This window comes from Stegostoma tigrinum, chromosome 41 (genome assembly GCF_030684315.1).
Source record: "Stegostoma tigrinum isolate sSteTig4 chromosome 41, sSteTig4.hap1, whole genome shotgun sequence".
NCBI lineage: Eukaryota > Metazoa > Chordata > Chondrichthyes > Orectolobiformes > Stegostomatidae > Stegostoma > Stegostoma tigrinum.
Window position 1 is genome coordinate 6346528 of NC_081394.1, and position 22510 is coordinate 6369037.

General features: G+C 45.6%; 1 protein-coding gene across 1 annotated transcript in view; it reads right to left on the reverse strand.

Moving 5' to 3' along the window:
- The window catches only part of LOC125448470 (myeloid cell surface antigen CD33-like), a 29181-nt gene extending 9469 nt beyond the window's left edge, over window positions 1–19712 (reverse strand). Inside the window, exons 1-3 of the mRNA XM_059641232.1 lie at window positions 19581–19712; window positions 12872–13237; window positions 11927–12220 (exon numbers count right to left, since the gene is read on the reverse strand). Of these exons, the coding sequence (XP_059497215.1) occupies window positions 11927–12220; window positions 12872–13237; window positions 19581–19641 (721 nt within the window). The 5' untranslated portion in view covers window positions 19642–19712. The remainder of the gene's footprint in view (window positions 1–11926; window positions 12221–12871; window positions 13238–19580) is intronic.
- Window positions 19713–22510: the final 2798 nt, after the last annotated feature.

Here is a 22510-nt window from a genome sequence, read left to right on the forward strand (position 1 = left end):
TATAGATAGAGTGGACAGCCAGATACTTTTTCCTAGGGTAGTGGTAGCTATTACGAGGGGACATAGTTTTAAAGTGAGTGGAGGTAGCTATAGGGAAGATGTCAGAGGTGTGTTCTTTCCTGAGAGAGTATCCGGGGCGTGGAATGCATTGCCAGAGAGGATGATGGAGTCGGCCTCGTTAGGGGCATTTAATTGGCTATTAGATAGGCATATGGATGACAGTATAAGGTAGGGGTGGAGGTTAGATAAACCTTAGGTTTAGGGTAAAAGTTCGGCACAACATCGTGGGCTGAAGGGCCTGTACAGTGCTGTACTGTTCTCTGTTCTATGTTAAGGCAGGACTTATAAACTTTATGGTAAGGTCCTGGGGAGTGCTGCTGAACAAATAGACCTTGAAGTGCAGGTTTATAGTTCCATGAAAGTGGAGTTGTAGGTAGACAGGATAGCGAAGAAGACATTTGGTATGCTTGCCTTTATTGGTCAATGCATTGAGTATAGGAGTTAGCAGGCCATGTTTCGACTGTGTAGGATATTGGTTAGGCCACTTTTAGAATGTTGCACACAATCCTCGTCTCCATGCTATGGGAAGGATGTTGTGACACATGAAAGGATTCAGAAAAGATTTACAAGGATGTCTCTAGGGTTGGAGCGTTTGACCTACAGAGAGAGGCTGAATAGATTGGGGCATTTTCCCTGAAGTTTCTGAGGCTGAGGGGTGACCTTGTAGCGGTTTATAAAATCAGGACATAGCTAGGATAAATAGATAAGGTATTTTCCCTGGGTGGTGATGTCCAAAACTAGAGGGCTTAGGTTTAAGGTGAGAGGGAAAGATTTAAAAGGAATCTAAGGAGCAACTTTTTCATGTCAAGGGTGGTGCATGCAGAGTCTGAGCTGCCAGAGGATATGTTGGAAGCTGGTACGATTACAACATTTAAAAAGCCTCTGGGTGGGTTTAGAGTGATATGGCCCAAATGCTGGCAAATGGGACCAGATTTATTTGGGACTTCTGGTCGGCATGGACAATTTGACTATGACAATGTGCCAACAGGAAATTGAGAAAACAGCTAAAGGATTACATAATGTCAATGTGGATTTTTGAATTGGAAACCTGCTGTAGTATTTTCAGGGAGCAAACTAGGGGAATAATGAGGGAGTGAATGTGAATTTGGAGTTTCAGAAAACGTTTGATCAAGTTCCAAATAAGAGGCTAATGCATAAAAATCAAAGTATGTTGGACTGTTGGTAATATACTTGAGAATGAGAATTGATTGGCAGACAGGGAACAGAAATTAGAAATAAATCAGTCTTTTCAGAAAAAGAGGCAGTGACAAATGGGATATCACAGGGAGCAGCGCTTAGGTCCTAGTTATTCACTTTATATCTGTCAGTGATTTGGATGAGGGAATTAAATGCAATATTTCCACAACATGATCCATGAATAAAAATGAGGTGGGATTGAGAGGTGGTGAGGAGGATGTGAAGAGCCTTCAAGATAATTTAACAAACTGAGAGCGAATAAATGCATGACAGATGCAGTATAATGTGTATGAGGGTGAAGTTGTCAACGCCAGTCAGAAAAATAAAATGGGAAAGGTTATTTGAACAGATCACTTGGGAAAAGTTGATGTAAAAAGAGACATGGGTGTCCTTGTGCACTGGTCACTGAAAGCAAGCATGCAGGTGCAGCATACAATGAGGAAGGTGAATGGTACGTTGGCATTCATTGAATGAGGGTTTGAAAACACAGCAAGTAAGTTGTACCGGGCTTTGGTGAGGCCACACCTGGAATATTGCGCATAGTTTTGGTCCCTGTACTTTAGAAAAGATAAACCTGCAAAGAAGGCTCTCAAGTCTTGATTCATAGGATGGCAGGTTTGTTGCTTGAGTCTGTATTCATTACAGTTTAGAAGAATGAGGGAATCTCATTGAAATGTATCAAATCTGGCAGATTTTTTATGGTTGGATGCAGGGATGGTATTTCCCTTTTCCAAGGGCCCAGAGCAAGTGGCCAGGGACTTAGGTAATAATCTAGGCTATTTTGGATTGAGATGTGAAGACACTTCTTGGATCAGAGGTGAATTGTCTGCCACAGAAGGCTACGAAACCAAGTCACAGAATATATTTTAAGAAAAAAATAGATCTCAAAAGGCGAAGGGTGTCATTGTCTATGACGAGAGATTGGGAGTATGATGCTGAGATAGAGGGTCAACTAAAATCATGTTGAATGGCAGAGCATTTTTGATGGGCTGAATGGCCTACTAGTAATCCTATTCTCTATGTTTCCAGACCATCCCCTCTTGGAACAATGTCACAATTTCTTCACTATCGCTGAGTCAAAATCTTGGATCTGGTTTCTGAAAGCACTGTAGATGGACCTATAACTCCACCAAACCTCAGTCATGTCAAGAAGGTAGCTCACCAGAGCTCTTAAGCACAATTAGGGATGGTCAAGAAATGCCAGTGCTGGTAGGAATACACACATTGCATACATCAATAAAAGCTAATAAAGTCTGAGTACACTTACATTCCACATTGATGGTTATGGAGCCATCCATTGCTCCATGTTCGTTCTCTGCCACACACTGATAATCCCCTGACTCCCTGTACGAAACATGAGGAATCTCCAACCACAGTTCATTGTTGGAACTTGTTCTGTTCATTGTGACATTAAGATGTCTCCATGTCAGGTTAGAAGCGGGGAAGCTCTCGACTGAGCAGATTATGATTGCAGAATTCCCCTCAGTTATATTGATCGATGAACCTTCAATCACATGAACAGAAGTGATCAAGAGATTCCGTGGTGAGTCTACAAGCAAATAAAGAATTCGTCGTGAGAAACCAGTGCACAGCAAGACTCCCTGTTCAGCTCTCTCCACTTATGACACTATGTATTTGCAGTCACATTTCTGCAATCTCAGTTGCTGAGTGATATTTCTGACGGGCACTGGCTGTGTAAATTGACAGGCAACATTTCACTTTCACACCAGTGGAGAAAGTAAAAAGAAAGAAAATATGTAACGTAGAGATAACAAAGTGTAGAGCTGGATGAACACAGCATGCCAAGAAGCATCTTAGGAGGAGAAAAGCTGATGTTTTGGGCCTAGACCTTCATCTTTCTGATGCTGCTTGGCCTGCTGTTTTCATCCAGTTCTACACTCTGTTATGTCAGATTCTCCATCATCTGCAGTTCCTATTATCTCTCCGAAATATGTAACATATCTCAGGATGTCCTCATGACAGCCATTGAATTGTATTTTGTTCATGGAATATTGAAGGAACCTGCTATTATTTGTTGACTTGCATGCACGTGTGTGTGTGTGTGTGTGTGTGTGTGTGTGTGTGTGTGTGTGTGTGTGTGTGTGTGTGTGAGAGAGACCCTGAGGGAACAGTGATATATTTCCAAGTCAGGACAATGACTGACTTGGAGTGGGGGTTCCCATGTATCTGCAGCCCCTGAACTGTGTGGGTTTGGAAGGCGCTGTCTGCAGTGCCTCTTGACGATGGTACTGCACCTACTGAGTGTTTGTCGTGGAGGAAATGAATGCATCATAGTCATATTTTATGGTAACAGAACTCATCTGTGCCAACTAGACATCCCAATCTAGAGATGATCCCATTCTAACCTAGTCCCATTTGGCAACATTTGGCCCATATTCCTGTGAACACTCCCAGTATATATACCCATCCAGATATCTTTTGAATGCTGTAATTGTACCCACGTCCATCATTGCACCACTCTTTGTGTGAAAATGTAATCCCTCGGGTACTTCTCAAATCTTTCCCCTCTCAGCTTAGATCTGTGCCCTGTATTTTTGGACCCCCGAATCCTAGGGAAAAGACTTTGGCCATTCAACTTATCCAAACATAAACTTCCGTAAGATCACCCCTCAGCCTCCAATGTTCCAGAGAAGAAAAGCCTCAGCCTATTCAGCCTCTCACTGTCTCTCAAATTCTTCAGTTCTGGCAACATCCTTATAAATCTTTTCTGCGCCTTCTCAAGTTTAAGAAGGCCTTTCCTGGAGAAAGGTGACCAAAATTATACACAGTACTCTAAAAGTGGGTATTGTAGATATGGTGCCAATCAACCAGCTGCTTTATCCTGGCTGGACAACATTTTGCCATCCAGGCAAGTGGGGAGTATTCCATCACACTCCTGACTTGTGCCTTATAGATGGTGCGTAGGTTTTGGGGAGAAAGGAAGTGAGTTACTCACAGCAGGATTCCTAACCTGTAACCTGCTCTTGGAGCAACTGTATTTATGTGGTTGGTTCAGTTCATTTTCTGTTCAATGGTAACCCCAAGGATGTTGATAATGGATGATTCATCAATGATAGCACCAATCAATGTCAAGGGATAATTGTAGATTCTCCCTTGTTGAAGCTGGTAATGCCTGACAGCTGTGTGGCACAAATGCCAGTTGACAGTTGTCAGACCAATTGACCAAATCTTGTTACATTTGGATAGAGGCTGCTTCGGTATCTGTGCAGATGATCTTATAATGGGCCTAGGACACTTCCCTGAGAAACTCCCACAGAAATACCCTGGAGTAGAGATGGGAGACCTCAAACAACCACAATCATCTTCCCATGCCCCAGGTATGAATCCAACTAATGTGAAGTTTTCTGCTGGTTCCCATTGACTCTGGTTTTGCTCAGGATCCTGCAGCCACATTTAGTCAATTGTTGGCCTGATGTCAAAGTCAATCAGTCTCACCTCACCTCTGAAATTCAGCTTATTTGATCATGTTTGAGCCAAGGCTACATGAGGGGAGGAACATAGTCACCCTGGTGCACAGCAAGACTCCAAGCTATTGTGTTTATTTAAGTTCACCATCAAGGAAGAATGAAAGAGCCATTCACTTTCTCAGGTTGTCCCCAAACAATTTGCCACCAATAAAATGTCTTTGATTGATGGAATATTGAGGGATATTGAGGTTCTACAGAGAGGAGGCTTCTCATTCAGTCCTTCGAGCCTAGCATTTGCGTACCTTCAACACAGATTAAGAGCTGACGCTGACTCTGCACTGTTCAAATGATGAAGCACAGATAATTCACAAGCGGTTCAGAGATAGTAGGAGCTGCCAATGCTGGAGAATCTGAGATAACAAGGTGTAGAGCTGGATGAATGCAGCAGGCCAAACAGCATCAGAGGAGCAGGAAAGCTGACGTTGACGTTTCAGGTCTGGACTCTTCTTTAGAGCTTAGGGTCCTGATGCAAAATGCCAGCCTTCCTGCTCCTCTGATGCTGCTTGGCCTGCTGTGTTCATCCAGCTGCACACCTTGTTATCTTGTGTTCACAAGCGGGTGGATGTTTCTTTGTCTGTGCTCATGTGTATTTCTAAGGGAAATATAGAAACTGTATACACTCACATTCCACAGTGAGGCTTATGGAGCCCTGCACTGCTCCATGTTTATTCTCTGCCACACACTGATAGTCTCCAGTCTCCCTGTACGTAACATGAGGAATGTCCAACCTCAGCTCATTGTTGGAACTTGTTCTGTTCAGTGTGACATTAAGATGTCGCCACATGAGGTTAGAAGATGGGAAACTGTCGACAGAGCAGATTATCACTGCAGAATTCCCCTCGATTATATTGATTGATGAATCATTAATTCCATCAAGGAAAGCAATTGAGAGAGTCTGTGGCGGATCTAAAACAAGTAAAACAAATTCACAGAAGATAATAAAATGTAAGGCTGGATGAACACAGCAGGCCCAGCAGCATCTCAGGAGCACAAAAGCTGACCCTTCATCAGAGAGGGGGATGAGGTGAGGGTTCTGGATTAAACCACGAAGAGGCATTCCACTCCCACACATCCCAGATGTCCAAGTTCTTCAAGGACTGCAACTTTCCCCCCACAGTGGTCGAAAATGTCCTTGACCACGTCTCCCTCATTTCCCACATTTCCCGCAACACATCCCTCACACCCCGCCCCCGCCACAACCGCCCAAAGAGGATCCCCCTCGTTCTCACACACCACACCACCAACCTCCGGATACAACGCATCATCCTCCGACACTTCCGCCATCTACCATCTGACACCACCACCCAAGACATTTTTCCATCCCCACCCCTGTCTGCTTTCCGGACAGACCACTCTCTCCATGAATCCCTTGTTCGCTCCACACTGCCCTCCAACCCCACCACACCCGGCACCTTCCCCTGCAACCGCAGGAAATGCTACACTTGCCCCCACACCTCCTCCCTCACCCCTATCCCAGGCCCCAAGATGACTTTCCACATTAAGCAGAGGTTCACCTGCACATCTGCCAATGTGGTATACTGCATCCACTGTACCTGGTGTGGCTTCCTCTACATTGGGGAAACCAAGCAGAGGCTTGGCGACAACTTTGCAGAACACCTCCGCTCAGTTCGCAATAAACAACTGCACCTCCCAGTCGCAAACCATTTGCACTTCCCCTCCCATTCTTTAGATGACATGTCCATCATGGGCCTCCTGCAGTGCCACAATGATGCCACCCAAAGGTTGCAGGAACAGCAACTCATATTCCGCTTGGGAACCCTGCAGCCCAATGGTATCAATGTGGACTTCACCAGCTTCAAAATCTTCCCTTCCTCCACCGCATCCCAAAACCAGCCCAGTTTGTCCCCTCCCCCCACTGCACCACACAACCAGCCCAGCTCTTCCCCTCCACCCACTGCATCCCAAAACCAGTCCAACCTGTCTCTGCCTCCCAGATAATAAAATGTGAGGCTGGATGAACACAGTAGGCCCAGCAGCATCTCAGGAGCACAAAAGCTGATGTTTCGGGTCTAGACCCTTCATCAGAGAGGGGGATGGGGTGAGCGTTCTGGAATAAATAGGGAGAGAGGGGGAGGCGGACCGAAGATGGAGAGAAAAGAAGATAGGTGGAGAGGAGAGTATAGGTGGGGAGGTAGGGCGGGGATAGGTCAGCCCAGGGAAGACGGACAGGTCAAGGAGGTGGGATGAGGTTAGTAGGTAGGAGATGGAGGTGTGGCTTGGGGTGGGAGGAAGGGATGGGTGAGAGGAAGAACAGGTTAGGGAGGCAGAGACTGGTTGGACTGGTTTTGGGATGCAGTGGGTGGAGGGGAAGAGCTGGGCTGGTTGTCTGGTGCAGTGGGGGGAGGGGACGAACTGGGCGGGTTTTGGGATGCGGTGAGGGAAGGGGAGATTTTGAAGCTGGTGGACTGGTTTTGGGTCTCTGCCTCCCTAACCTGTTCTTCCTCTCACCCATCCCTTCCTCCCACCCCAAGCCGCACCTCCATCTCCTACCTACTAACCTCATCCCACCTCCTTGACCTGTCCGTCTTCCCTGGACTGACCTATCCCTGCCCTACCTCCCCACCCTATACTCTCCTCTCCACCTATCTTCTTTTCTCTCCATCTTCGGTCCGCCTCCCCCTCTCTCCCTATTTATTCCAGAACTCTCACCCCATCCCCCTCTCTAATGAAGGGTCTAGGCCCGAAACGTCAGCTTTTGTGCTCCTGAGATGCTGCTTGGCCTGCTGTATTCATCCAGCCTCACATTTTATTATCTTGGATTCTCCAGCATCTGCAGTTCCCATTATCACTAAAACAAATTCACATACGTTGATTGTGAAGAATTGAAAGGCAGTGAGAATGTGAAATGAGTGATGTCAATTTGTTTCCTTCGTCATCAAGGCACAGACTTTCAGTCCTGAGGGGGTGCCATCCTATCAAAGGGTCAGTACTGACGGAGTGCCATGCTGTTAGAGGGTCAGTACTGAGGGAGTGCCAACCTGTTATAGTGTCAGCAGTGAGGGAGTTCCATCCTGTCGGAGGGTCATTACTGAGGGAGTGTCATCCTGTCGGAGGGTCAGTAAAGAGGGAGTGCCATCCTGTTGGAGGGTCAGTAGTGAGGGAGTGCCATCCTCTTAGAGGGTCAGTACTGAGGGGGTGCCATCCTGTCGGAGGGTCAGTACTGAGAGAGTGCCATCCTGTTAGAGGGTCAGTGCTGAGGGCGTGTCATCCTGTAGGAGGGTCAGTACTGAGGGAGTGCCATCCTGTTAGAGGTTCAGTACTGAGGGAGTGCCATCCTGTTAGAGGGTCAGTTGTGAGGGAGTGCCATCCTGTCGGAGGGTCAGTACTGAGGGAGTGCCATCCTGTTAGAGGGTCAGTAGTGAGGGAGTGCCATCCTGTCAGAGGGTCAGTACTGAGGGAGTGCCATCCTGTCGGAGGGTCAGTACCGAGGGAGTGTCATCCTGTCGGAGGGTCGGGACTGAGACATTGCCATCCTGTCGGAGGGTCAGTAGTGAGTGAGTGCCATCCTGTTAGAGAGTCAGTACTGAGGGAGTGCCATCCTGTCGGAGGGTCAGTACTGAGAGAGTGCCATCCTGTTAGAGGGTCAGTACTGAGGGAGTGTCATCCTGTTAGAGGGTCAGTGCTGAGGGAGTGCCATCCTGTCGGAGGGTCAGTGCTGAGGGAGTGCCACACTGTTGGAGGGTCAGTGCTGAGGGAGTGCCACACTGTTGGAGGGTCAGTGCTAGGGTTTACCACATGAAATACTCCAGCACTGTGAAGTGCCAGTGCTGACGGAGTGCTGCACTGTTGGACGTTCAGTGCTGAGGGGCTGTGATACTGTCAGAGGGCCAGTGCTGAGGGAGTGCCTCGACTGTTGGAGGGTCTACACTGAGGGAATGGCCCATTGTCAGAGGGTCAGTGCTGAGGAGTGCTACACTGTCAGAGGATCAGAACTGAGACATTGCCGAACTGTCAGAGATTCGGCGCTGAGGGAGTGCTTTACTGTCGAAGGGTCAGCACTGAAGTTGCTGGGTTGGAGGGTTAGTACTGAGGGTGTGCCACATTCCTGGAGGGTCAGTACTAAGGGAATGCTGCCACGGCTGGAGGGACTGTACTAGGGGACTACTGCACAGTTGGAGGGCCTATACTTAAGCAGTGCCGCACTGTTAAAGGTTAAGTACTGTGGGAGTGCTGCGCTGTCAGAAGGTCAGTGCTGAAGGAGTGCTGTGCTGTCAGAAGGTCAGTGCTGAAGGTGTGCTGCAATGTCAGAAGGTTAGTGCTGAAGGAGCACTGCAATTTCAGAAGGTCAGTGCTGAAGGAGTGTTGCACTGTCAGAAGGTCAGTGCTGAAGGAGTGCTGCACTGTTAGAAGGTCAGTGCTGAAGGAATGTTGCACTGTCAGAAGGTCAGTGCTGACGGAGTGCTGCGCTGTCAGAAAGTCAGTGCTGAAGAAATGTTGTGCTGTCAGATAGTCAGTGCTGAAGGAGCGCTGCACTGTCAGAAGGTCAGTGCTGAAGGAGCGCTGCAATGTCAGAAGGTCAGTGCTGAAGGAGTGCTGCACTGTCAGAAGGTCAGTGCTGAAGGAGTGCTGTGCTGTCAGATGGTCAGTGCTGAAGGAGTGTTGCACTGTCAGAAGGTCAGTGCTGAAGGAGCGCTGCAATGTCAGAAGGTCAGTGCTGAAGGAGTGCTGCACTGTCAGAAGGTCAGTGCTGAAGGAGTGCTGTGCTGTCAGATGGTCAGTGCTGAAGGAGTGCTGCACTGTCAGAAGGTCAGTGCTGAAGGAGTGTTGCAATGTCAGAAGGTCAGTGCTGAAGGAGTGCTGCAATGTCAGAAGGTCAGTGCTGAAGGAGTGTTGCACTGTCAGAAGGTCAGTGCTGAAGGAGTGTTGTGCTGTCAGATGGTCAGTGCTGAAGGAGCGCTGCAATGTCAGAAAGTCAGTGCTGAAGGAGTGCTGCACTGTCAGAAGGTCAGTGCTGAAGGAGTGCTGCACTGTCAGAAGGTCAGTGCTGAAGGAGTGCTGTAATGTCAGAAGGTCAGTGCTGAAGGAGTGCTGCAATGTCAGAAGGTCAGTGCTGAAGGAGTGCTGTACTGTCAGAAGGTCAGTGCTGAAGGAGTGTTGCAATGTCAGAAGGTCAGTGCTGAAGGAGTGCTGCACTGTCAGAAGGTCAGTGCTGAAGGAGTGCTGCACTGTCAGAAGGTCAGTGCTGAAGGAGTGTTGCAATGTCAGAAGGTCAGTGCTGAAGGAGTGCTGCAATGTCAGAAGGTCAGTGCTGAAGGAGTGTTGCACTGTCAGAAGGTCAGTGCTGAAGGAGTGTTGTGCTGTCAGATGGTCAGTGCTGAAGGAGCGCTGCAATGTCAGAAAGTCAGTGCTGAAGGAGTGCTGCACTGTCAGAAGGTCAGTGCTGAAGGAGTGCTGTAATGTCAGAAGGTCAGTGCTGAAGGAGTGCTGCAATGTCAGAAGGTCAGTGCTGAAGGAGTGTTGCACTGTCAGAAGGTCAGTGCTGAAGGAGCGCTGCGCTGTCAGATGGTCAGTGCTGAAGGAGTGTTGCAATGTCAGAAGGTCAGTGCTGAAGGAGTGCTGCACTGTCAGAAGGTCAGTGCTGAAGGAGTGCTGCACTGTCAGAAGGTCAGTGCTGAAGGAGTGCTGCAATGTCAGAAGGTCAGTGCTGAAGGAGTGCTGCACTGTCAGAAGGTCAGTGCTGAAGGAGTGCTGTGCTGTCAGATGGTCAGTGCTGAAGGAGTGTTGCAATGTCAGAAGGTCAGTGCTGAAGGAGTGTTGCACTGTCAGAAGGTCAGTGCTGAGGGAGTGCTGTAATGTCAGAAGGTCAGTGCTGAAGGAGTGCTGCACTGTCAGAAGGTCAGTGCTGAAGGAGTGCTGCACTGTCAGAAGGTCAGTGCTGAAGGAGTGCTGCACTGTCAGAAGGTCAGTGCTGAAGGAGTGCTGCAATGTCAGAAAGTCAGTGCTGAAGGAGTGCTGTAATGTCAGAAGGTCAGTGCTGAAGGAGTGCTGCACTGTCAGAAGATCAGTGCTGAAGGAGTGTTGCACTGTCAGAAGGTCAGTGCTGAAGGAGTGCTGCACTGTCAGAAGGTCAGTGCTGAAGGAGTGCTGCAATGTCAGAAGGTCAGTGCTGAGGGAGTGCTGCAATGTCAGAAGGTCAGTGCTGAAGGAGTGCTGCACTGTCAGAAGGTCAGTGCTGAAGGAGTGCTGCAATGTCAGAAGGTCAGTGCTGAAGGAGTGCTGCACTGTCAGAAGGTCAGTGCTGAAGGAGTGCTGCACTGTCAGAAGGTCAGTGCTGAAGGAGTGCTGTGCTGTCAGATGGTCAGTGCTGAAGGAGCGCTGCAATGTCAGAAAGTCAGTGCTGAAGGAGTGCTGTAATGTCAGAAGGTCAGTGCTGAAGGAGTGCTGCGCTGTCAGAAGGTCAGTGCTGAAGGAGTGCTGTAATGTCAGAAGGTCAGTGCTGAAGGAGTGCTGCACTGTCAGAAGGTCAGTGCTGAAGGAGTGTTGCGCTGTCAGAAGCTCAGTGCTGAAGGAGTGCTGCGCTGTCAGAAGGTCAGTGCTGAAGGAGTGCTGCACTGCCAGAAGGTCAGTGCTGAAGGAGTGCTGCACTGCCAGAAGGTCAGTGCTGAAGGAATGTTGCGCTGTCAGAAGGTCAGTGCTGAGGGAGTGCTGCGCTGTCAGAAGGTCAGTGCTGAAGGAGTGATGCGCTGTCAGAAGGTCAGTGCTGAAGGAGTGCTGCGCTGTCAGAAGGTCAGTGCTGAAGGAGTGCTGCACTGCCAGAAGGTCAGTGCTGAAGGAATGTTGCGCTGTCAGAAGGTCAGTGCTGAGGGAGTGCTGCGCTGTCAGAAGGTCAGTGCTGAAGGAGTGATGCGCTGTCAGAAGGTCAGTGCTGAAGGAGTGCTGCGCTGTCAGAAGGTCAGTGCTGAAGGAGTGATGCGCTGTCAGAAGGTCAGTGCTGAAGGAGTGCTGCACTGTCAGAGTGCCTGTACTGACTGTACTGCTGTGTGAACAATTCGTGCTGAGGATTGTGCTGCAATGTTAGAGTGTTGGTATAAAGGGAGTGCTGCATTGCTGGAGTATTATTAGTGTCTCCTACTGCAGTAAAGGAGGATTAGTTCTTAGGGACAGCTATATTGCCACAGGGTCAGTACTGTGCAATCATTGGTCTTTCAGAGAGTACTTACATTGCACTGTGAGTATGTGCATCTGCTCTGAAGAAACAGTTGGATAACTCAGTCTGCAAGTGAGAGTTTGCCCCTGGTCTCTGAGTGATGGTGTCAGGGCCAGAACAGAAGTATAGGTCAGAGTGGCACCATGCTGAGTTACAGTGTTTGAGACTGATCCATGTACGGCAGTGGGAGTGTCCCAGGTTAAGGCAGGAGCGGTTCCAGTGCATGTTGTGTTGAAGATGCAGTTTAGCCTCACACGCTTTCCTGCGATAATTTCCACAGGGGCTACCGTGGGTTTATCCGTGAAATCTAAAACAGAGATAATGGATCCTGTTAGACAAATAAAACGTGAATCATTGGTTCAAATAGAAATTACAGTCCTATGAAAGGAAATACTTTTACAAGCTCTCATGATATGAGATCAGGGGTTAAAATAATCAGGGAAAGTCTCTTTAAGCAGGATTAGCATGATTCATGGAAGTGAATAACGAAATAAAATTGATGGACGCAGTCAATATATTTAACCATTGATAATAAAGTCTGTATTTGAGGATGCTTCATTACTAAATTGAAAGCTACTGCTAGTTAATTGATAGTCACACACTGTGTTTTTATGGGTCCCATTGATCTGAAAGTGATGCCGTCAGGTTTCTGAACTCCTGGCAGTGCCACTCATGGTGGTATGGTCAGTGAGGAGTAACCAGACAAAGCACAATCCAAAAACCGTGCTCTCAGTGGCTATTCAGGTGGTATCTATATCAGCGGATGTAGGCAGCATCGGCTGCCACATTAACATGTGTTCTGTACGTGGATCGATCTGTAAGAATTCAACACATACCGACACAGAATTTCATAGGAGTTCATTCACTCTCATTAACCAGTGATTGTCACCGTACTAATCAACTGTATTTTGTTTCATTTCCCAGAGTGCTGAGTGCAAATTATTGAGTCAGCATTTACCAGAAATGTGAAGCTGGGTTCTTGGAAAGTAGCTGTAACTATTCACTTTGTCAAATTCTATTCTAAAGTGATAAGATCCTGCATCTTCCCTCTTGATGGTGTTTATAATCAGAGAACAGTCCCCATTTTTCAGGTCTCCAGACAGCCATGTCCTACTTTGGAACTGTTGGGACTCTTTCTCATGATGGTTGGAGTGAAAAGCTATCAATGATGTTCCAGATCCTCCCTCTTTGTTCCAGATTCCAATTCGTGGTTGGTTTGACACATGTGAAGGGTAACTGTAACGACATGGAATCTGAGCACAGGAACCTTCCTGCGCTGTCACCTCACGTGGACCGTGGAGTTTCCAGTCTTGTGCCAGTCCAGCTGAGGAGAGAAATATCAATATTTAGCACTGGATGACCTGGAGATTCACTCTATATCAACACCGCGCCACCCCCCCCCCCCCGCAACACTGATCCACAGTGGCTGCAGTGTGGATGATCTACAGCATCCTCAAGAAAGTCCCCAGGGATACACAGCACATGGAGGGGAATCCTGGGCACAGGAGTGGACATGTTTATTCTACATTGGCTCACTGTCCTCGGACTCTGTTTAGTGAAGTCAGTCTTCCATCCAAGGTATACCAATCGAGATGCATTCAGTTCTGATTTACAATGAAATTGTTTAATCAATTTTTCTAATCAGCCTGTTCAGATAAATTATTTCACACCCCTGGAGTAGGTGAGACTTCAATCCAGACCTCCCAGTCCAGAGATATGGAGACTGGTACTGCACCACAAGCAGGCACTTCAGAGCCAATTTATAAAATCGGATATTGGTTGAGGAGCCCTCAGAACGTACACCATTTTCACCATCATGTCTCATTCATTAGTTGATTCTCTCTATTCAAACTTGAACCCAGCTGATCAGCTGATTGACATCCTAATAGGTGCAGATTCTCCTTTCTTAATTTTTTTTAATGGGAAGTGTGGGTCACTGGCTGGTCCAACATTTAATGCTCATCCCTCAGTGCCCTTGAGAAAATGCTGGTGAGCTAGCCACCGCAGTGGTGAGCTGTAGAATGAAGCTCTGTCCTTCTGAACATGTAAGAGTAGAAGTAACAAGAAACTGAAGTGGAATGATACTTTTCACCCTTCGATCCTCCTGCAGCATTGTGTACACATGGGGTTAGGGCTAATTTATTGTCTTGGATAGATGATTGTCTAGTCATCATGAAGCAGAGAGTTTGGATAAATAGGCCTGTTTCTTGTTGGCAGGATGTAACAAATGGCAGACCAAATGGATCAGTCCTGAGGCCCCAACTATTTACAATCTACATTAATGATTTGGATGAGGGAATAGAAAGTACTCCTGCCAAATTTTCAAATCATTGTCAAATAGATGGGAAAGAAAGTTGTAATGAGAAATAAGAAATTTATGAACAGTTCTGAACGGGTTAGATGAATGAGACATGATTTGATATGAGGAGATTAACACTGATGAGTGAGGTTTTAGAGGTGTAAAAAGGCAAGTTATTATCTATGTGGAGAGAAACTTGATGCAGAAGAATTTGGGTGTCCTTGTGCACAAATTGCAGAAACTAATATGAAGGTGCAGCAAATGATAAGGAAGACAAATGAAATGTTGGCATTTGTTGTTAAAGGAATAAAGTTGCAAAATAGAGAAAGCTATGGGGTGCCCTTAAAAACTTAATAACATCATGAGAGGTATGAATAGGATGGATAGCCAAAGTCTTTTCCCCAGGGTAGGGGAGTCCGAAACTAAAAGACTTAGGTTTAAAGTGAGTGGGAAAAAGATTCAAAAGGGAGCTATGGAGAAACCTTTTCGTACAAAGTTTGGTGCGTTTATGGAATGAGCTACCAGAGGACGTGGTGGAGGCTGGTACAATTACAATATTTAAGAGGCACCTGGATGGCTATATGAATAGGAATGCTGCTGAGAGATATGGGCCAAATGCTGACAAATGAGACTAGATTAATCGAGAATATCTCATCAGCATAGATGAGTTTGGCAGAAGGGTCTGTTTCTGTGCTGTGCATTTCTATGAGTCTAAGTATGGCTGCAACTGCAAAAGGCATTAGTGAAACAAGTACATAGTAATCATAGGAGGGACAGATCAAAAATTCTGAAACAGAGGCATATTGGTTACATTGCACAGGACATGCACTAGGCAAGATCAACGTTAGCAAAATCAGTGTTACTTGAGGCCAGAGAGTCCATTCATCAGTTTGATAATGGCTGGGAAGAAGCTGGGTTCCTGAACTTGCTGGTGCATGTATTTTGGCTCCTCTATCTTCTGCCTGACAAAAGAGGTCATAGGAGAGCATTACTAGGGTGCAATGGGTCTTTGATGATGGCAGCTTTTCTGCTGCAGTGAGCCATGCAAATGGAGTTCACAGATGGTATGTTGGCTTCCACGATGGTTGAGGCTGTGCATACAGCCTTCTGTGGTTTCTCTGGTCCTGAGCACAGCAGTTGCCATATCAGGCCATCATGCACCCAGACAGTATACTTTCAATGGTGCATCTGTAGAAATTGGCGAGGGAACTAATGGGAATGCCAAATTTCCTGATCTTCCTGAGGAACAAGAGGCATTGTTGTGCCTTCTTGATTAACACATCTGCATGGGAAGTCAGTTATCATCAATCCAAGGAATTTGATGCTCTTCACCCTCTCAACATCAGTTTTGTTGATGTAGATGGGAGTGTGTTCTCCTCCTGTCTTTCTGAAATCAATGATCAGTTCTTTAGTTTTGCCACTGTTGAGAGATAGATTGTTTACATTGCACCGCATTACCAAGCCCTGTATTCCTATTCTGTAGTTTGACTTGTCATTGTTAGATATCTGTCCCACTATGGTGCTATTGCAATGAACTTGTAGATGGTGTTCATTCAGAATTTGGCAACACAGTCTAAGGCGTACATGGGGTGCAGAGGGGGCTGAGGACAGGTCCTTGGAGAGGGGGCTGCAGTGTTGAATGATATTGTGTAGGAGGTGCTGGTACCTATCTTCATTCATTGCAGTCAATGGGTTAGAAAGCTGAGGACCTAGTTGCAGAGGGCGAAACCAAGATAAAGGTCACATCATTTGGAGATCAGACTGGAAGGGATAATGGTGTTGCAGTCATAGTCAATGAGTAAGAGTCTGATGTAGGTTCTTTGATATCCAGATGATTGTAGGGCTAGGGATCTGGCATCCTATGATGATCTGTTACATCAGTAGGCAAATTATAGGGGATCAAGGCAGGTTGAGAGACTGGAGTTGATGTGGACCATGACTAGTCTCTCGAAGCACTTCACGATTATTGAAGTCAGATCTATTGCACAGTTGTCATTAAGACACTCTGCACGTGTTTTCTTGAGTAAGGGATTGATGGTGGATTTCTTGAAGTAGGTATGTCTTTGGCTTGTAGGAAGGAGATGTTGAAGATGTCGGTGACTACCTCCACCAGTTGGTCCACACAGAATCTGAGTGCTCAGCCAGGGACATCGTCCAGGCCTGTCACTTTCCTTGGGTTGACTCACAGGAAAATTGATCTGATGTCTAAAGTGGTGATGGAGGGAACAGGTGTGTCTGGGGCCGTCGGGGCAGGTGTTGCTACATTGACACTATTCGGTTCAAACCAGGCGTAGAAAGCATTGCGCGCTCCAGGGTGGGATGTATCATTGTCCGCTATCTCACACTGTTTCATTTTGTGTCCCGTAATGTTGTTTATGCCTTGCCACAAAGAGCAGGAGTCTGTTTAGTAGGTTTGGCCTCTAACTTGGTCTGGTATTTCCCCTTGCCATCCCTGATGGTGTTTTGGAGGTCATATATGGATTTCGTATATTGGTCCAGGCCACCCAACTTAAATGCTGCATTCCTGGTCTCAGTCGAGAATGGATTTCCTGGTTCATCTAAGGTTTACAGTTAGGGAACACTTGGATTGACTTCTTTGGCATGCAGTTCTCCACACATTTGCTAATTAGTCCATGACTATGATGGCATACTCATCGAAGTTTTCCGCTGAACACTTGAACATGGTCCAATCCACCGATGTACCCATGATAACCCCTACAAGACCCATGTGGAATCACTTATTAATCTCCCTGTGGAGCTCTTGTAACAGGTTGGAAATCATCACCTTAGACCTTTATAAAGCAGACCTCATTTTCAGTAACAGACTTTGCTTCCAAATATCCAATTGGCTATATGGGTGATTAACTGGTGGCGGTTGATACTTAAAACCAAAAAAAAATCACAGTGCTTTGGTGGTAGAAAAGTCATTTGGTTGTCTGTAAGAACACTTCCGGATTTTTTTTAAGATAAAGCAGATCCAGGGATGGATCTGTAGAACTGTCTGTTCCAGATTGGGACTACCCACTATATACTATAATTAGTGCTGCTAATGTTCAAGAATAAATGATGTTCCTTTCCAGTCAGGCTTCCTAACTTATACCAATACCAATCAGCTCAAAGCTCTGGTAATAATATAGAGATTATAATCTTTGAGGTTCTGCTTTATAAATCATATTCTCTATGCCATTCTCATTTCTGCTTCTCACTATGTCTTTGCAACAGATATGAGCCACATCCATTGGATTCTTCCCCTCCCACTGCGACGTCCTTTCCAGCCATGAGCTAATCACCGAAACCCTGTCACTGGGCAGGCAACATTGGCACGTCCACTTTCCGACAGATAACGGTGTCACACCCTCTCGATATAATGAACACTACTGCCACTACATTCCTTGTTGCTCTCTTTACTTGAATAGCATCCTGTACCATAGTGCTATGGTCAATTAGCATCTGTAGGCACGTTTGGATCACAATTATATCCATCGAGAGCTCAAATGCTGCAGTATTGACAAATCATAATTTAAATTCTTTATTAATTTAATTTAATTTAATTTCTTTAACGCCTTCCTGGGACATAGGAAGATTGTCATGGTTGTTGGACGTCAGTCATCTCAGTTTCAGAACATCTTTTCAGGAGTTCCTCAAGATCGTGTCCAAGATTCAACAATCTTCAGTGGCTTCATCAATTATTTTCACCCCCCATGAGGGCAAAGGTGGGGATGTTCACCAATGATTGCACCGTGTTCAGTACCATTTACAATTCCTCAGATACTGAAACAGCCCATGTCCAAATGCAACAAAATCATGACAATATCCAGGCTTGGGCTGACAACTGGCAAGTAACATTCATGCTACACAAATGACAGGCAATGACCATCACCAGTAAGAGACAATCTAACCACCACCCCTTGACATTCAATGGTGTTGCCATCACTTAATTCTCCATTCTCAACATCCTGTGAGGTTACCATTGACCAGAAACTCAACTGGACTCACCAATAAACAGTGGTTACAATAGCAGGTCAGAGGCAAGGAATACTGAGGTGAGTAACTCACCTCTTAACTATATTCACAAGGCACAAGTTAGCGGTGTGACAGGATACTCCCCAATTGCCTGGATGGATGCAGCTCTAACAACACGTAAGAAGCTTGACATTATCCATGGCAAAGCAGCCCACTTGATTGGCCGTACATCCACCAGCATCCACTCCCTCCACTGCCAACAGTAGCAGCAGTGTGTAAAATCTGCAAGATGCACTGCAGAAATTCAATAAACATCCTCAGACAGCACCATCTAAATTAACAGCCACTTCAGTCTAGAAGGACAAGGGGCAGTGATACTTGCGAACACGACCCCCTGCGAGTTCCCCTCCAAGCCACCCACCATCTTGACTTGGAAATAGCTCATCACCACCTTCTTGATGGCAGCTAAGGACATGAAATAAATACTGGCTAGACAGTGACACCCATGTCCCACAAATGAATAAAGAAAATCCTCATTGATTCTTCTGTCTGAGGGATCTCGTTCATTGTCTCAAGGATTATTTCTGACTCAAACACTGTATGATTCATTCTGATACAGCAATGGGTCCGATACTGATGGGTCCCCAATCTCAGCACTGACCCTACTCCTGCAGTCACTGTGATGAACTTGAGCAAAGTGCTTCTAGCCTGAGCTCTGCACATATTGAGATCAAAGACAAATATGGAATTGAATTTTCTACCTGTATCCACCAACTGCTTTGCCTTCCCTCCCCGTAATCAGTTACATTACTGAGGTTTCTCGTTCAGTGAGAATGGACAGGAAGTGTAATGCTCAACAGCCTGCCTATTCTAGTAATTGCTGTGTTGACTTCATAGGAAATTCTGATTAATGTTCGCGTAAGGATAATTTTAAACTATATTTACTGGACTTTAGAAAAATACGGGGGATCTCATAGAAACCTATAAAATTCTAATAGGACAAGGTAGGATGTTCCTGATGACAGGGTCACAATCTAAGGATACTGGGAAGGTCATATAGGACTGAGGAGAATATTTTTAGGAGATGAGGAGAATATTTTTCATCTAGAGAATGGTGAACCTGTTGAATTCTCTGCCACAGTCAGATATAGTTTTTCGGGCTAAAGGGATAAAGTGGTCTGGCGAGGGGCAAGTGGGTGTGGCGAAAGCCAGACAAGGAGACTGAATAACGGAGTTGACGTAAAGGGCCAAATGGCCTAATCCAGCTTCTATATTCTACGTATCTAAAAGATGCATTCTCTACAACTGGTGCACTGCTGAACAGGTTCCCAAGCAGAGCTCGGTAAAAATGATCTTTTACAAAAGTTATTGACCGTAAGTCTGTCCAAGCTGACAATGGCATTACCTTGGAGAAGTGACAGAAGGAAGTAAGATTTCCCGATCATTGTTGCTCCCAGATATTTCATCAACTTTTCCTTCACGAGCTCTGAAAGTAAATGTACCTCACTTCTTGTCCAACAGCTCTCAAGTGATCCGAACTCCTTTTAGACATTGTCCTTACAGAGCACGTTGATTCTCTGAGCGTTCAAGGCTTCAAAAAAAAAGCATGTTCCAAAAATTATGTTTCTGCATTTCTCTCATCCTTTGAACAAGAAAGAAGTCTTATTCTGAGATAGACTTTAGCACCCCTTCTCCATCAGATCTTAATTATAAATTGAAATCTTTGAAAGGCAACTGTCATTATAATCTGTCTTCACAAAGTCCCAATATCAGCAAAGGATGATGTTGGCCATGGGAGTGAATTCAAATCATTGTGTTGCTGACCCAGGACCTGCCCAACTGCTTGCCAGGGCGGTGACTACTGACACAATCTGCATATCATGATTGGCCTCTTCGTGGGCTACGTCCGTTAGTTTCAATAGAAGGAGTTGATGTTTCACTGTGAGTCAATTCAGGAAGTTGGTTTGATGTGAGAAAGCAGCACTATAAGCTGGCTCCATAAGAAAAATATTAATCTTTGGACTGCAGCTCATTTTCTTGTGTAGCAAACCCAAGGGACAGATTGGGCATCATCTCACTCTTGTGTAATATACTGGAAGGGACTGAATGGCCTCCTTTTTTATGTGTAACAGACTTGAGGTGGGGGCTGAAAGGACCTCCTCATGTTCCTGTGTAACAGGCTTGGGGACTGAATAATCTCCTCTGTCTCTGTCTAACAGGATCCAGAGGATCAAAGATACAAAGAGAGAGAGGTTTCTATATATGTATATTTCACTCTGCAGCCTCAGATCCATCTCTTACATCTGCTGAAAAGAAACTGGTAGAAATAGCAGGTTGTTTGTCTGGTATTTGTCTGCTGAATTATGTTTTTGCATGTTTTGTGATTGTAAGTGATGATTCATCTCCAACATGTAAAGACTGTCCTCATGGTGTAAGTGAAATAGACTGCGAGGAACTTCGCATTCCTCTGAGGGATGTTCTGTCTGACCACTTAAGTTGCCCTGGGAAAAATGTTGCTTTCACCTCAGACTGTCTCTTGTTTCATCTACATTGGCTTCATGAAACTTGTCAAAACTGAATGGATCAGGTGATTGCTGTAGCCATTTTATGTCAGTGCTTTAGTCATGTTTTCAAATAATTTGAGGGCAGGGACTCCCAAGGTGCTCATAAGGTGATGAAATTTAATGATAATAGTCTGTATCTGATAACACTGTGGCAAGTGTAAACATTAGCATGGAGCAGATGGACTGAATGGCCTGTTTATGCCCGCAGACAGCACATTAATGTATAGATCCATTTAAGAGTAAGCATTTACTGATTTTATACTTGCTGATGGGCCTGTCTCTGAACTTATTTCACTTTTTGTTGGAGAGCCTTGCATTGACCAGCACTGGTCAGGGGAAAACAGTAGCTCACAGCTTGGGGACAAACTGGCACATTAGATTCTCAAAATCAATTCCCAAATAACTGCTGTCCACAACAGGACAGGAATTTTTTGAAATCATCCCTGAACTAGCACCCAAAACATATGAACACCTGTTGCTGTTTGTGGGAATTTACCGTGCAGCACTTAGCTGCTACAACTCTCACCTTACAACATTTGAAAAATCACTTTATTGTCTGCAAAGTTTACAGGGATATTCTGAGGAGCACATATTGCTCACAAATATTTCAAATGTTCCTGACTAGAACCTTATACAGCCTTAGCAGTACATCTCTGCTTTTGTATTCTAACTGTCTTGAAAAGAATACTAACAATTCATTTGCCTTCCTAACTGCCAACAAACCTACATATTAACCTTTAAAGAATCCTGAACTCGAACTCCTAAGTCCCTTTGTGCTCCAGATTTCTGAAGAATTTTCCTGTTTTGAAAATAATCTATTCTTCCTACCAAAGTGTCTAACCTTGTATACCATCTGTCACTTCTTTGTCTACTCTCCTAGCCTGTCCAAGTCCTTTGGCAGCCTTCTGGTTCCACAGCAGCACCTATCCCTTCGCCTATCTTTGTGTCATCTGCAAATTGAGCAACAATGCCCTCAGTTCCTTAATCCAGATTACTAATGTACAACAGGAATAGCTTTGGTTCCAACTATGACACCTGCAAAACTCCACTTGTCACAGGCTACTATGCTGGAAAAAATGCCTTTATCCCAACTCGTCTTCTTCTGTCAGTCAATCAATCCTCTATCTATGCTATTATCTTGCCTCTAAAGCCAAGGGCTCTTATCTTATTTTGCAGCCTCCTGTCAAAGGTCTATTGGAAATCCAAATAGATCATATTCACTGGCTGTCCTTTGTCCAACTTGTTCATTGCCTCCTCAAAAAAATTCTGATGGATTTGTCAAGCATGACCTCCCCTTGATGAAGCCATGCTAACTTAACCCCATTTTATCATATGCATCCAAGAACTTCACAATTTCATGCTTAATAATGGATCTAAAATCTTACCAACAACCGGGATCAGGCTAACCAGCCTATAGTCTTCTGTCTCTGCCTACCTCCCTTCTTAAACAGGGGTATTACATCAGCTTTTCTTCTAAGTCTAAGTAAGACTTCAAACAGGATTAAATGGGGGTGGATAAGCTGATAACATTGATGGACACAGTCGATGCATTTAATGGTTCACATTAAGGGGGGTATTAGAAATTGCTTTAGGACCAAACTGAAACTTATCACCAGGTTATTATTAACCAGGCATTGCATTATATTGAGCTGTAATGGATTGAGGTGGATAATCTGATCGGAACTTAGGACGTAGGATAATGTTCCAGGGACATGCGTTTGAATCCCACCATGGCAGATGTTAAAATTTGAACTCACTGAAAGTTGGGAAT